Raw genomic sequence first — 12,023 nt, 5'->3', positions numbered from 1 at the left:
AACTGCAGGAACTGGACGACTATTGGGATAGACTGGGCCTCCAGCCCAGCATTTTCCAGCATCCAGTCCCGCACTTTGATGGCGTCTTCTGCCATTTTTTTATTTATTTCCTTTTTTTTTTTTTTCCAATCCAAAACTGCGGTTCCTGCTCTGGCCTGAGTCCTGGAGGCGCTGTCGATCCCACGCAGGACACCACGTGTCACAAAGACGGCCAGAGTGGGTGGCGTCAGACCAGATGCAGGAAATAAACAGACAGAGACTTGGAGTTTGGTGGAGCTGAGCGAATGGTTTCGCTCAGCATTTAATAAAACAGCACAGAAAATAAAAGGTTTGAACACAAAACAAAACAGGACACGGCACTGGTAGCCAAAATAAACAGGTAGACAAAACGGACAGACACTAACAAACAGGGACGAACAAACACGGTGAGAAACACTTATTATTATTATTCTTCTTGTTGTTATTATTATTACCTCCGTCTCCAATCCCGTTCTCCACTCACTGAACACCTAACCCCGACTGAGTGCTACGTGTCTCTATATATACTGTTGTGCTGGGATTCAATTACTAATTAATTATTCACTTGAATCCCAGCACGTGAATTAATTCTGTGCAACCCCGTGCTCACATATTACATTTAACCAGCACGTGAAGTGATTTGTGCCCTCCTCGTGCCTAAATACAAATCTACACTTTTTAAATACACGTGAAACACAGACCCGTTTATATCCCGTGTACCAATGACTATACACCAACATTAACACACGCACGCAACACACAACACACAACACATAATTGCACACAGGGGCGGGGCACATTGCCACAGACAGACTTATTGTTTTTGATCAGCTTTCTTTTCCCAGGGTACTTGAATAAAGCAGCTCAGCAGCATAAACAGCCAACCATGAACGTGTAGATAATAACGGCTACAGTTAGCGCTGCTTAATTACTGGGGGCGGGGCCGTCCTTGCAAATGAAACTGACTGGCTTTCCAAAGTGCCACTCAGAGGGCGTGCAAAAAAAAAAAAAAAAAAAAAAAAAAAAAAAAAGCAGATAACTGCTCACTCGGCGTGCCAACAAATACGACTCTGCGTGCCACTCTGCGCACGCATGCCATAGGTTCGCCGTCGCCGGCCTAGTGTGTAAACTCAATCTGTGGAGAACGGTAGAGATATCTGTGTGTGAATCTGAGAGTGTAGGAGAGTCAGTTGACACAGGTAGTAGGTAAAAGGACAAACACTTGCGGGTTTGGGTCGGGTTGCAGGTCTTATTAAAGCGTAAAAATTGGTCCCACACAGGACTCTAAGCTGCGTACCGGCCGCTTTTACACATTCAAAAATCCAAAATATGGTCTAAATTAGTATTTAATGCGTACAAATGAGCAGAGGAATTTTGCTGCACAGCATGTCTGCCTCCGCTCCTGCCTCCCCTGAAACTTCCACTAACAACTACATCTCCCAGAATACAACGGATTTAGTTACTAGGAAACTGTACACAACAAAAATCAACCCAACAAAAATTATCAAATCTCTGGCTAGGCCTGTTCTCTTTACGGCCAATCACAGGAAGAATAAGAAAAATTCGAAGCTACACAGGTTGAAGCGTAAACACCCCAGTCCAGCTACAAATCCAACTGGAACCATCGTCAGAGGCAACCGCTAAAAAAAGGTGCCTAAAATATTAAACTAAATGCTTTATAACGTATTCATGCATTTCCTTATTTTATTTATCTGTATGGCTTTATATTGAAGTTTTAACATGTTCACTGAGTTTACAAATTGAATGTCAAAATATAAGTAATGTAATTAATTTGCAGAGTCAGAGTGAGACCTCAAAAAAAATGCGCTGAGCCGATACAGAACCTTGCAGAACACACGTGTGGTTGTACAGTCATTCAAAGTAACACTGCGGTTAAAAGGGAAGGCTCTTTATAATGCCTACCCCATTATTATTATTATTATTATTATTATTATTATTATTATTATTATTTATTTATTTCTTAGCAGACGCCCTTATCCAGGGCGACTTACAATAACTTTTTCACACCTGAAGATTGCATGTTTGATTACCTTGCACACCAAACAAATGAAAGACGCACCAAACTTTGGTGTCATTTTTTCTCTCAGAGTCCATCTATATACTACTACAACCCACAAAAAAATCTGACCAAATACAATGTGAAAAATGTACAAAAATGCAGATAATCAGTAACTTTGAGGCAAGGTCAAGTTGTAAAAACACGGGTTATTTATTATTAAATGCAATCAATAGCAATTATTACATGAATGATAATAATACAAACAAAATTAAATGTGTACAATAAATAAGCACACAATCATGACACAATAAATAAAATGGACCAAATTCAAGTGACAAAAATAGTGACAAGCGCCTCCTTCTCACTAGATAAAAAAACGATCTATAGAAACCCACCAGATCCCCAAATCACCAAAACAAAAAGCACTTTCCTCAGTTCATCTCAGCTACAGTTCTCCACAGCAATAACAAGGCTTTGATGCAGCGGCCACCGGCATGTTATTACCTGCCCCACACGTTTAGATAATGAGGCTAAACGCAGCTTGATTATCAGGCATGCCCCCTAATAGACTAATAAAAGCGTGTGCTTAGCTGGCTACATACGTTTCAGCCAAAAGCCCCTTTTCACCTGTGTAGAACGAAAAGTAAACACACGCCAGTAAACTTTCTTTATATACGTTTGCTGTACAGCGTTGACTTTTTTTTTACACAGCTGAAGAAGGGTTTATGTATGCATGCATGTATGTATTGTAATATGGCACGGGGTAGGATAATTGATGGTCGATATGTTTCTTCACCTTTCCTGTCATTTGACATTAGGGGAAGCAGTGTGGCGTAGTGGTTAGGGCTCTGGACTCTTGACTGGAGGGTTGTGGGTTCAATCCCTGGTAGGGGACACTGCTGCTGTACCCTTGAGCAAGGTACTTTACCTAAATTGCTCCAGTAAAAACCCAACTGTATAAATGGGTAATTGTATGTAAAAATAATGTGATATCTTGTAACAATTGTAAGTCGCCCTGGATAAGGGCGTCTGCTAAGAAATAAATAATAATAATAATAATAATTTGTTATTCAGCACTAACGAGCTCAACAAGAGACAGGTGCCACGAATCAACGCACCTGTATATAATACGCTCTGACCAGCAAACTGTGTATGTGTGTAGTGGAGGAGAAAAGGACTTGGAGGACGGCGGGCATAGAGCGAGTGAGCGAGAAAGATAAAGGATAAAGAAACAAACAAAAAGGATTACTTGGCAACGACTTTGGAACGGAATTGGACCTCGATTAGTGGATTGGATTATTGGACTGAATGAGAACCGGAACCCGGGAAAACAACCCGTTTTCTGAACCTGAACCACGAGGCTGCCGATGATTGTTTGTTTTGATTAATTATACGAGTTAAAGATTATTTCGTTTTGTTTTATTTTCTTTTTATTAAAAAAGAACTATAAACTGCTGCTTTATTGGAAGGCTATAAAAACCTGAAAACAATTAAACATACAGACACCGTGGTGTTTGAAATCATATTACAATCTCTCCGTGTCTGGTGTTTTGCATCTTACCACCTGTCCATCACAACCAATAAGTATCCCAACCCAGCACCATATTATATTATGTATGCATGTAACTTCAGAGTACAGCCTGTCACTTTTCACAGCTCCAAATCTCTTGTCAACAGTGAGGTATTTTGGTTTTCCTCAATCAACTTTAAAGCTTTTTCATCTCCCTTCTTTTAATTTCATTCTGTTCGCTAGATCTATCCATTTATTTCTAATTTTGGCTACTGTTCTTTGCTCCTACCCAACAGTATTTACTGCATCGGTGATCATCTGCAACTTTTTTTTTCTTTGTGACTAAAACTTCCAGAAAACTTGCCAAATAGAACAGATTTGTGTCGACCAGCCATTTCAATAATTGTATCATTTAAAAAATGGAAAAAAAAAAAAACTTTCCTTTGCAACCCTGCCACTGTGTATTTACCTAATCAGTTACTATGTTTTAAAATGGATTACCGAGTGAGTGATTTCGCTCCTCGCAGATCGCAAGAGAGTGAGGGATGTGACGGCACTTAAGAAGTGCTTTATGAAACGCACGCAGCGCAGACCTCTGCGTCCTCGCCACTTCATCGCAATCGCAGGACTTTTGTGAAACGGGCCACAGATAAGCTGTGTTCGAGTCCTGCATCGGGCCCTGCAGGTCGGGTTCAGGTCGGAATCTGAACTTTCACGGTTTGCGGTTCAGGTGCGGGTCAAAAAAAAAAAAAAAAAAAATAGGGTTTGAAATCACCAAAAACGTTTTCTGTTCTTTCAGCGTACTCATCTGTAACCCTTTCCCAAATAACGTATTAAAAGGTAAATGTACCAGTATTTCCAGCAGGAGTCAGCTGACTAAGCAGTGTTGTTCTCACTTGTTTGATACGTCGCAAGATCCTTTTATCACATCTGCTTGGTGATATTAAAAATGTTTGTGGATGAGGTGAAACAAAAGATAGCACAGGGTTTATCTCATGTGGTGGATACCAGTGCGAGAGGTAAATCACAAGTGTGGAATACTTTTGGAATCATAGCGAATAAAAATAATGAACATGTGACTGGATCCGCTGCTTGTAAACCCTGTCATTATTTCTTTGTAAACGACGGCCACAAAACTGGTTCATCATCTCTGCAAAAGCACAGGTGTAGCGAAAGTTAATATGTTACAATGTTAATATATGCAGACCACTAGAGAAAGCTACCACGCTGTACAGCCTAGTGTGTAAACTCAATCTGTGGAGAACGGTAGAGATATCTGTGTGTGAATCTGAGAGTGTAGGAGAGTCAGTTGACACAGGTAGTAGGTAAAAGGACAAACACTTGCGGGTTTGGGTCGGGTTGCAGGTCTTATTAAAGCGTAAAAATTGGACCCACACAGGACTCTAAGCTGCGTACCGGCCGCTTTTACACATTCAAAAATCCAAAATATGGTCTAATTTAGTATTTGATGCGTACAAATGAGCAGAGGAATTTTGCTGCACAGCATGTCTGCCTCCGCTCCTGCCTCCCCTGAAACTTCCACTAACAACTACATCTCCCAGAATACAACGGATTTAGTTACTAGGAAACTGTACACAACAAAAATCAACCCAACAAAAATGATCAAATCTCTGGCTAGCCCTGTTCTCTTTACGGCCAATCACAGGAAGAATAAGAAAAATTCGAAGCTACACAGGTTGAAGCATAAACACCCTAGTCCAGCTACAAATCCAACTGGAACCATCGTCAGAGGCAACCGCTAAAAAAAAGGTGCCTAAAATATTAAACTAAATGCTTTATAACGTATTCATGCATTTCCTTATTTTATTTATCTGTATGGCTTTATATTGAAGTTTTAACATGTACACTGAGTTTACAAATTGAATGTTAAAATATAAGTAACGTAATTAATTTGCAGAGTCAGAGTGAGACCTCAAAAAAAATGCGCCGAGCCGATATAGAACCTTGCAGAACACACGTGTGGTTGTACAGTCATTCAAAGTAACACTGCGGTTAAAATGGAAGGCTCTTTATAATGCCTACCCCATTATTATTATTATTATTATTATTATTATTTTTATTTTTATTTTTATTTATTTATTTATTTCTTAGCAGACGCCCTTATCCAGGGCGACTTACAATTGTTACAAGATATCACATTATTTTTACATACAATTACCCATTTATACAGGTTGGTTTTTACTGGAGCAATCTAGGTAAAGTACCTTGCTCAAGGGTACAGCAGCAGTGTCCCCCACCTGGGATTGAACCCACGACCCTCCAGTCAAGAGTCCAGAGCCCTAACCACTACCCCACACTGCTGCCCCGTTACCATTAAAGATTGTACAGTATTTATCAAGATTACTCATGACAATGTTGCATTTTACCCCCTGAAAATAAATGTTACTCTCTCAGTGTTCAAATTAGAGGGTAAATTACTCCCAGACCCAAAACCTAATCTGGAACGCTGGGTACAGTATAGCGGGACTTGTTTCTGAGACTGAGGTAGAGTATAGCAGAACTCGTATTCCCCTACCCCCCGCCCCCCTCCCTCCTCCACTCCTTTCTCCCCTCACACTCACCCTCCCGTAGGACTCTGAGACCCCCTTCCTGTGCAGCTCCTTCATGAGAGCCGGCAGGTTGTTGCTGCTGTGCTTCTCGTAGCGCAGTGCGTACAGCATGACCAGCCGGGCCGCGTCCAGCTCGCTCAACTTGGGGTTCTGGAGCAGCCTGCTCACGTTCTGACAGAGACACACAAGAGGGGGCCGTGTTACTGGGGTTATTAACACTAATAAATCACTGGGGTTCTGGAGTATTTGTTTTGAGCTTCATTGCCACTATAACAGGCAGATACATGCAGGTAAACTAATGAGTCAGGTGAGAAGGATTAAAGCATGAAGCAGCAGCAAGGCTCGAAACAAACACTCCAAGGCAAGTGCTGGATTTTGTGCGCTGCTCAAAAATTCTGTGTCTTCTTTGAAAGATAAAAATAAGTTAATCTTGGAGGAAGATGCAAGAATTAAACTGATCCTCGATTGCCACGGCTTCTACTCCATTAGGAAACTCGACTCTGCTTGCAACTTCAAGGTAAAGCACAGGAGTTTATAAACATAACTTTAAACAATATCCTTTCATAACATCTCACAATGCTCAACAGCACAGTGAAGGCGGAAGCTGTTTCAAGATCACATTATAAAATGAATGCAAAGCTAGGACCTTACAATGAGCAAAAACACACGAGTGGACCTGCAGAGGATTCGATATTCATGGAAAGAAGAATGTGGCAATAGTTCTGTAAATATCCCCCTGTGGTAGTTACAGTAACAGTGAAACAACTTCCACAGTGAATACTGCATTTTGGGCCATTTCCTGCAGGAAGAATTCCAATCTATAGACCCTTTAGTTAATTAATTTAAAAAATCCATTCAAATCAAAACAAATAAAACATGTGCCATAATGTGTGCATCTCTTACAGGCAGGCAGTACAGGTATGGCCAAAAGAACTAACTCATTTTGCTTCTTAAAGTCGAATGAAACCTGCTGAATAATGTGACGTTAACATATTAAATTACACACCGCTTTGTAGATTTCCATATACTTCACGAAAACTGACAAAAAATGTGCCATTTCGAAATCTAACATGAAATACTGTGCTACAATTATGGTTTCCGGTAGACTCTTATCATTTTGTCGTTTCTTTGACTACATGATGTTAAATAAAATGCCTAAATTATGTTCTATAGTTAATTTTTTAATGAATGTCATAATTCTAGGTGATGCAAAACTTTTGGCCACAGCTGTATATCCCCAGAAACTGATCCTCTCAATAGCTTACACTAAATAATGTTAATACCAAGTTTCCTGACAAGAGGATAAGCGGTTCAGCAGGTATAGGGAACATTGTGCAACATCTGTACTATAGATCCACCGGGGATAAGAAGACTGCATTTTAAACATGGCTGTGTAAAATCTATTCTGACAGAGACCTGGAATGTACAGTAAAGTGAACGGCTCATCCCAGCTGCTATATAAAACAGTCAAGGCTGATAAACTGAGCCAAGGACTCGCAGCGCTAGCCCATTAGCTCCTAATGTCTGCACTGCAACCCAATCAATACAAACATACTATTAGACTACATTCTCCTCAATGAACTAGTCCTCCCTGTCTCCAGCACCCTGACCCCCTCCATCGATTCAGCAGCACTGAGGAGCCCTCACTGAAGCAACACTGTAGGAAGGAGACTCATTGATCAGGGCACAGGGCACAGACAGAGCTGATTGATCAAGGCAGAGGGAGAGGAAAGAGATGATTTCACACAGGAGTTTTTGCAAGTGTGTCAGTAACATACATGGCTAGAGTAAATTCGATATTAAAGTCATCAGTATGACGGAAAATTTGATGCCCATGACGTATATCAACAGTATGGAGAGAGCAGTGCTTGTGTCTGCCCTGCGAATATGCCCTGCTCCCTGCCCTGTGCGTATGCCCTGTGCGTATGCCCTGCTCCCTGCTCTGAGCATATGCCCTGTGCGTCTGCCCTGTGCGTCTGCCCTGCGCGTATGCCCTGCTCCCTTTATCTGCCCTGCGTATATGCCCTGCTCCCTGCTCTGAGCATATGCCCTGTGCGTCTGCCCTGCTCCCTGCCCTGTGCGTCTGCTCTGCGCGTATGCCCTGCTCCCTTTATCTGCCCTGCGCGTATGCCCTGCTCCCTTTATCTGCCCTGTGCATCTGCCCTGCTCCCTGCCCTGTTTGTCTGCACTGCTCCCTGCCCTGTCCGTCTGCCCTGCGCGTATGCCCTGCTCCCTGCCCTGTTCGTATGCCCTGCTCCCTGCCCTGTTCGTATGCCCTGCTCCCTTTATCTGCCCTGCGCGTATGCCCTGCTCCCTGCTCTGAGCATATGCCCTGTGCATCTGCCCTGCTCCCTGCCGTTTGTCTGCCCTGCTCCCTTTATCTGCCCTGCGCATCTGCACTGCACTCTGCCCTGTGCGTATGCCCTGCTCCCTGCCCTGTGCGTCTGCCCTGTGCGTATGCCCTGCTCCCTGCCCTGTTTGTCTGCACTGCTCCCTGCCCTGCGCGTATGCCCTGCTCCCTGCCCTGCGCGTATGCCCTGCTCCCTTTATCTGCCCTGTGCATCTGCCCTGTGCATCTGCCCTGCTCCCTGCCCTGTGCGTCTGCACTGCTCCCTGCCCTGTTTGTCTGCACTGCTCCCTGCCCTGTGCATCTGCCCTGCTCCCTGCCCTGTGCGTCTGCCCTGCTCCCTGCCCTGTGCGTCTGCCCTGCTCCCTGCCCTGTGCGTCTGCCCTGCGCGTATGCCCTGCTCATCTGCCCTGCTCCTTACCCTGTGCATCTGCCCTGCTCCCTGCCCTGCGCGTCTGCCCTGCTCCTTACCCTGTGCATCTGCCCTGCTCCCTGCCCTGCGTGTCTGCCCTGCTCCCCGCCCTGCTCCCCGCCCTGCCCTGCTGCTCCTACCTGCTGTGCACTGGAGTGGTCACTCTGGCAGGCCAGCTCCTGCTCCAGCTCGGACACCTCCATCAGGCTGCGCTCGCTGACCAGCCGGGACAGCTCCCCCACCACCGTCACGTGCTTGGACACCGTCCCGGACATCTTCTTAAACTGAGGGTAGTTATCCACAAACGCCTGCTCAGGACAGAGAGAGAGAGAGAGAGGGAGAGGAGAGAGGAGCAAGGTAAACATACACCAGGGATGGAAATAAGACTCCCCTTGCAGGTTTTACTATGAGCTTGATTAGCCATAGTGTATAGGTAACAAGCTCAGGTCTGTCTTATTAAACTCACAGTGAAACCAGGAACAGATCAAAATGCTATGCAATGGGAGTCTTATTTCCTTCACTTTACAGATTATGATAACACCGCCCCCTGCTGCCTATTATAGATCTAGAAGCAAAATCATTGCAGGTATTTACCATGCAGTTTGCACCCTTCTAGTTTCAATTAGTATACACCTGTTAGCATATACACCTCTAAATGCTTTTAACTTGTTAATAAAGCCCTTCAAAATGATGACAACAATCTCATATTTTTTATTCAAGACATATTTCTTTTAAGCAAAATACATAAAGAAAGATCCAGGCGGCGTCGGTACCCTAACACTACAAATACATAAAGAAAGATCCAGGCGGCGTCGGCACCCTAACACTACAAATACATAAAGAAAGATCCAGGCGGCGTCGGTACCCTAACACTACAAATACATAAAGAAAGATCCAGGCGGCGTCGGCATCCTAACACTACAAATACATAAAGAAAGATCCAGGCGGCGTCGGTATCCTAACACTACAAATACATAAAGAAAGATCCAGGCGGCGTCGGCATCCTAACACTACAAATACATAAAGAAAGATCCAGGCGGCGTCGGTACCCTAACACTACAAATACATAAAGAAAGATCCAGGCGGCGTCGGTACCCTAACACTACAAATACATAAAGAAAGATCCAGGCGGCGTCGGTATCCTAACACTACAAATACATAAAGAAAGATCCAGGCGGCGTCGGCATCCTAACACTACAAATACATAAAGAAAGATCCAGGCGGCGTCGGTATCCTAACACTACAAATACATAAAGAAAGATCCAGGCGGCGTCGGTATCCTAACACTACAAATACATAAAGAAAGATCCAGGCGGCGTCGGTATCCTAACACTACAAATACATAAAGAAAGATCCAGGCGGCGTCGGTACCCTAACACTACAAATACATAAAGAAAGATCCAGGCGGCGTCGGTATCCTAACACTACAAATACATAAAGAAAGATCCAGGCGGCGTCGGTACCCTAACACTACAAATACATAAAGAAAGATCCAGGCGGCGTCGGTATCCTAACACTACAAATACATAAAGAAAGATCCAGGCGGCGTCGGTATCCTAACACTACAAATACATAAAGAAAGATCCAGGCGGCGTCGGTATCCTAACACTACAAATACATAAAGAAAGATCCAGGCGGCGTCGGTATCCTAACACTACAAATACATAAAGAAAGATCCAGGCGGCGTCGGTACCCTAACACTGCAAATACATAAAGAAAGATCCAGGCGGCGTCGGTACCCTAACACTACAAATACATAAAGAAAGATCCAGGCGGCGTCGGTATCCTAACACTACAAATACATAAAGAAAGATCCAGGCGGCGTCGGTATCCTAACACTACAAATACATAAAGAAAGATCCAGGCGGCGTCGGTATCCTAACACTACAAATACATAAAGAAAGATCCAGGCGGCGTCGGTACCCTAACACTACAAATACATAAAGAAAGATCCAGGCGGCGTCGGTATCCTAACACTACAAATACATAAAGAAAGATCCAGGCGGCGTCGGTATCCTAACACTACAAATACATAAAGAAAGATCCAGGCGGCGTCGGTATCCTAACACTACAAATACATAAAGAAAGATCCAGGCGGCGTCGGTATCCTAACACTACAAATACATAAAGAAAGATCCAGGCGGCGTCGGTATCCTAACACTACAAATACATAAAGAAAGATCCAGGCGGCGTCGGTATCCTAACACTACAAATACATAAAGAAAGATCCAGGCGGCGTCGGTACCCTAACACTACAAATACATAAAGAAAGATCCAGGCGGCGTCGGTATCCTAACACTACAAATACATAAAGAAAGATCCAGGCGGCGTCGGTATCCTAACACTACAAATACATAAAGAAAGATCCAGGCGGCGTCGGTATCCTAACACTACAAATACATAAAGAAAGATCCAGGCGGCGTCGGTATCCTAACACTACAAATACATAAAGAAAGATCCAGGCGGTGTCGGTACCCTAACACTACAAATACATAAAGAAAGATCCAGGCGGCGTCGGCATCCTAACACTACAAATACATAAAGAAAGATCCAGGCGGCGTCGGTATCCTAACACTACAAATACATAAAGAAAGATCCAGGCGGCGTCGGTATCCTAACACTACAAATACATAAAGAAAGATCCAGGCGGCGTCGGTATCCTAACACTACAAATACATAAAGAAAGATCCAGGCGGCGTCGGTACCCTAACACTACAAATACATAAAGAAAGATCCAGGCGGCGTCGGTATCCTAACACTACAAATACATAAAGAAAGATCCAGGCGGCGTCGGTATCCTAACACTACAAATACATAAAGAAAGATCCAGGCGGCGTCGGTATCCTAACACTACAAATACATAAAGAAAGATCCAGGCGGCGTCGGTATCCTAACACTACAAATACATAAAGAAAGATCCAGGCGGCGTCGGTATCCTAACACTACAAATACATAAAGAAAGATCCAGGCGGCGTCGGTACCCTAACACTACAAATACATAAAGAAAGATCCAGGCGGCGTCGGTATCCTAACACTACAAATACATAAAGAAAGATCCAGGCGGCGTCGGCATCCTAACACTACAAATACATAAAGAAAGATCCAGGCGGCGTCGGTATCCTAACACTACAAATACATAAAGAAAG

General features: G+C 43.7%; 1 protein-coding gene across 1 annotated transcript in view; it reads right to left on the bottom strand.

The window, feature by feature from the left end:
* The window catches only part of vps45 (vacuolar protein sorting 45 homolog), a 70,875-nt gene that overhangs the window by 38,353 nt on the left and 20,499 nt on the right, over nt 1-12,023 (bottom strand). Inside the window, exons 10-11 of the mRNA XM_059006367.1 lie at nt 9,018-9,185; nt 6,131-6,289 (exon numbers count right to left, since the gene is read on the bottom strand). Coding sequence (XP_058862350.1) covers nt 6,131-6,289; nt 9,018-9,185 — 327 coding nt within the window. The remainder of the gene's footprint in view (nt 1-6,130; nt 6,290-9,017; nt 9,186-12,023) is intronic.

The sequence above is a fragment of the Acipenser ruthenus genome, chromosome 32, assembly GCF_902713425.1.
Source record: "Acipenser ruthenus chromosome 32, fAciRut3.2 maternal haplotype, whole genome shotgun sequence".
Taxonomy (NCBI): domain Eukaryota; kingdom Metazoa; phylum Chordata; class Actinopteri; order Acipenseriformes; family Acipenseridae; genus Acipenser; species Acipenser ruthenus.
This window is presented reverse-complemented; position numbering and strand designations above follow the sequence as displayed.